Source organism: Cannabis sativa, chromosome 3, assembly GCF_029168945.1.
Source record: "Cannabis sativa cultivar Pink pepper isolate KNU-18-1 chromosome 3, ASM2916894v1, whole genome shotgun sequence".
Classification (NCBI taxonomy): domain Eukaryota; kingdom Viridiplantae; phylum Streptophyta; class Magnoliopsida; order Rosales; family Cannabaceae; genus Cannabis; species Cannabis sativa.
In genome coordinates this window covers 68,026,942-68,031,418 of record NC_083603.1, presented here as the reverse complement: position 1 = coordinate 68,031,418, position 4,477 = coordinate 68,026,942, and the positions used below count along the sequence as shown (strand labels likewise).

Below are 4,477 nucleotides of genomic sequence, written 5' to 3'. Positions count from 1 at the left end.
CTGACAACTAATCCTGCTTTTACCCAATCTAGATTACTTGGCGGACCAGCCACTCTTTCTTCATCAAAGTACCTCAACCACCTCCTCTGCCTCATGTTCAAATCTTTCTGGGTGAAAAGTACTTGAGACTCTTATGGTCAGTAGAAATCTCACATTTATCACCATAAAGATAATGTCGCCATATCTTTAGTGCAAAAACCACAGCTGCAAGCTCTAGGTCATGAGTTGGGTAGCGCTGCTCATAATCTTTCAGTTGACGAGAGGCCTATGACTTTGTCAGCTTGCATCAAAACACATCCCAGACCCTCTTTGGATGCATCATAATAAACAACAAATTTCTCTTGATCTGATGGCAAAGCTAACACCGGAGCTGTTATCAAACGTTGCTTCAACTCCTGAAAACTTGCTTCACATTTGTCTGACCACACGAATCGCTGATTCTTCTTAGTTAACTCAGTCAATGGCATAGAGATTTTAGAGAATCCCTCGTCGAAACATCGGTAATACCTTGCTTAACCGAGGAAACTTCAGATTTGTGTCACTAATTTTGGCCTCAGCCAATTCTTCACTGAGTCGATCTTGCTTAGATAAACCATAATACCATTCTTTCCGACAATATGCCCCGGAAATGATACCTATGACAACCAGAATTCACATTTTTTGAATTTTGCATACAACTTGTGATCTCTAAGTCGCTGCAATACCATTTGAAGATGATGCTCGTGCTCCTCTTCTAACTGAGAGTATACAAGGATGTCATCGATAAACACTATAATGCAATTATCGAGGAAATCCTTGAATACCCTATTCATGAGATCCATAAAGGCTGCAGGAGCGTTAGTCATTCCAATGACATTACCAGAAACTCATAGTGCCCAGATCTTGTTTGGAACGCAGTCTTTGGTATATCTTCTTTCCGTGTTTTGAGCTGATGATAACTGAATCGTAGGTCAATCTTCGAAAATATTGTCTTTCCCTGAAGCTGATCGAATAAATCGTCAATTCTGGGTAATGGGTACTTATTCTTGATCGTCAACTTGTTTAGTTCCCAATAATCAATACACATTCTGAGGGAACCATCTTTCTTTTTCACAAACAGAACCAGAGCTCCTTAGGGCGATACAATGGGTCGGGTAAACCCAATATCAAGCATCCCCTGAAGCTGCAACTTAAGCTCTTTGAGTTCTGCTGGAGCCATTCTATATGGACCTTTAGAAACAAGTTCGGCTCCAGGTGCCAGATCAATCACAAAGTCAATTTCTCATTGCGGCGGTAATCTCGACAACTCCTCGGGAAAAACATCGAGAAAGTCTTTAACCACTCTGAATACTTCATGCCCAAATGTTTCGGGTCTGCTAGAGTCAATCACCACTGCTAAAAATCCTACACATCCACTGTGTAGTAGATCCCTAGCCCTTAGCACAGAAATAACCATAATTTGAGACCCCTGAACTGATCCAACATAAACAAATGGATCCTCACCTTCTGGCTGGAAAGTCACCATTTTCCGCTTACAGTCTATACTGGCCGAATACTTGGACAGAAAATCCATCCCAAGTATGATGTCAAACTTTGTTAATTTCAGTTCTATAAGGTCAACACTCAACTCCCTATCCTTGATCCTAACTGGCACAGACCTAATGCACCTATTGGAGATAACCAACTCCCCACTAGGCATTAGGGTTCCAAACCTTCTTTCAAAAAATATATCACAAGGCCTACCTTAAAGATCAATTACCCGTGTAGCTACATATGAGCGTGTAGCTCCCGAATCGAATAATACAATATACAAGGAGTTGTTGATAAGAAGCTGACCCGTCACCATAGAAGGACTGACTGCAGCATTACCTTGGGTAATGGGAAACACCCGAGCGGGTACAGGTCTCGCCTCTGACTTCTGCTCTTCTTTCTTTGCCTGAGGGCAATCTTTCTTGAAATGTCCCACCATGCCGCACTGGAAGCAAGTCTTCCAATTGCACTCTCTCGGATGATGTTTCTTACAACGTAGGCACTCATGGTAAGAGTAACCCTGACCTCCACCTCTGCCTTGGTTCCTACGGAACCACTTACTCTGCATCGAGCCGTTAGATGCAGGGGTAACTTTCCTCTTCTGATCAGTGGTGGAATCACCACCATCCCTACCATAGGCAGGAGTAGGAAAAGTGGGGGTTCCACCAACATTCGGAGTCACTTGGGGCTCCTGAAGGAATTTAACTACACCCTCGGCTCTCAGAGCTTTTTCAACCATTTCTGCAAAAGTGGTTGCTTGATTGGTAGTGATCACCAGATCATGTTTAATCTTCACATTTAAATCGGTCAGGTACTTTTCTTTCTTACTAAAATCTGTTGGCAAAATACCCATGACGAGTTTGGCCAAACGATCGAACTTTGTGGTATACTCCGTGACTGACATTCCCTTAGTCTGCATTAACTCAGTGAACTCTTTCCGCTTAGCACTACGGACGACTTCATTGTAGTACTTGGCGTTGAACAACTCCTTGAATTCTTTCCAGGTTATAATAGTGACATCCTAGGTGAGGGACACCAGTTCCCACAACACTAGGGCGTCCTCCTGGAACTGAAAAGTGGCGCAAGTCACCCGATCATTACCAACCACACCCATAAAATTCAAGATTCGTTCAATCATAGTGAGCCACTGCTCATCCTTCATCACATCTGGACCTCCCAGAAACACAGGAGGTGCTTGCTTAAGGAATCTTTTGTATAATGGCTCCATATGGTTGCCAACAATAGGTTGTTGTGCTGACACCACTAGAGCTACAGCGGCCTGAGCTTGTTATGGAGGCACGGCAGGAAGACCCTGCTGCCTTAATCTCAAAATTTCTTCATCTTTTTGGCAGATTCGATGTTGCATCTTCGCAAACCTCTTCTCCAAATCAGGAGGAGCTTGTGGTGGATTAACAGAACGACCATCCTGAGCTCTGCCACGGCCGCGACCACGGGGATTATGGGGAATTTGATTTCCCTGACCGCCTCCAGTCTCAACCATATTACCTCGACTTCTTATATATCGCAGGGCATCCATGTAATAGGACTTAGCCTGCGAACCCATAAGCCAGGCAGGTTAGACAGCGATCATAAAACTTAATACTGCTCATATGGATTATAAGGCAACACACTTAACAAATAATTATAATCTAATATGCTTCCTAACATACTTTAATAATCACATATACTACAAAACAAGTACACGCTTACTGAACCGCGAGTCGAGCTTTCTTTGATGAAGATTGTACATGTCTTCGCAAGCTTCGGTAGACAAACCTAGCGGCTCTGATACCAAAATTGTAACGCCCTAATGCTAAGGCACGCTACAGTGCTTTATCAATTACAGTGCTATCCTTACGGATCAAAGATTTTTCTCGAAAAACGTGTCAAATTTAAACTTTTGATAATAAATATTAAACTTTATAATTTACATAATTATTTACAAACACCGGGATCCTGTTTCTAAACTTTTATACAAAATGCAATTTTCAGGTCGCACAGTGACTACAAAATATAATCCCCAATGTTCCGAGACCGAACACTCCAAGTCACGCTGCCACGACATGTACAATCCCATCCTAGACAGACTCACTCCTGTTCAGCTTTTGCCTTTTCTTTACCTACACATGGAAGCAGAACTGTGAGTCGAGAGACTTAGTAAGAAAAGCATATAACATATCATATAATACCGACTATTATCTAGGCGCCCATACTCCTATTTAGTAGGTTGAACAGTTGAGTAAGAACGTTCCATAGGGTACATCCACTATATCACATACACAACGTAACATGCTGTGCAAGTGTTGGTAGGGTTTGTTTCGTACCCTGAGTACCACTGAGTGATATACCAAAAACACCCTGTACTTTAGTACTTGTGCCGGTATCACTGTAATGTCCTCTTAAACAATATTCGCTATACCAATGCATTATGTACCATAAGTGTACAAGTGTTGGTAGTGCAACTAAACCATAAGCATGCATTTAAACTTAATACATATATATACTTAGATATTCATATTACACATTATACACAGTTCTTACCTTCTTTCAAGATTCAAGTGTGCTGGCCAACCTGAACAGAAAGTCTCGTGCTAGATGGATCCCCTAATCACATAATAAAATCAGGTAAATTACATGATCAAAAACCCTAATCTGGGAAACCCGAACCCACCACTCTAGGTTCTGTTATACTCTCTAGGGATTACTCTAACTTAGGAAATAGGAAACACCCAACTAAGGCGATGATATTTACGAGAATTGAGAAAAGAGAACATTTGGAAAACCATGCGAAAACCCGAAAAATTCCATTTCTTTCTCAAAACCCCACCAAATGCAACAAAACCTTCCAGAGTACCTAAATAGGGTGTAAACAACCTACTCCAACAAGTATTTCACAGAAAAACTCAATGAAATTCAACATGGCATTAAAGACCAAAGCTTTGAGTTCAAAACTCAAACTTGCTTAAAT

At 41.6% G+C, this 4,477-nt stretch overlaps 1 protein-coding gene across 1 annotated transcript; it reads right to left on the bottom strand.

The window, feature by feature from the left end:
* Positions 1 to 1,723: 1,723 nt before the first annotated feature.
* On the bottom strand, positions 1,724 to 2,737 carry LOC133036256 (uncharacterized). Its single transcript, XM_061112782.1, has 2 exons — positions 2,615 to 2,737; positions 1,724 to 2,530 (listed from the first exon to the last, which is right to left on the bottom strand). Exons 1-2 carry the CDS (start codon positions 2,735 to 2,737, stop codon positions 1,724 to 1,726), a joined length of 930 nt encoding a protein of 309 aa, XP_060968765.1.
* Between the last annotated feature and the right edge of the window lie 1,740 nt (positions 2,738 to 4,477).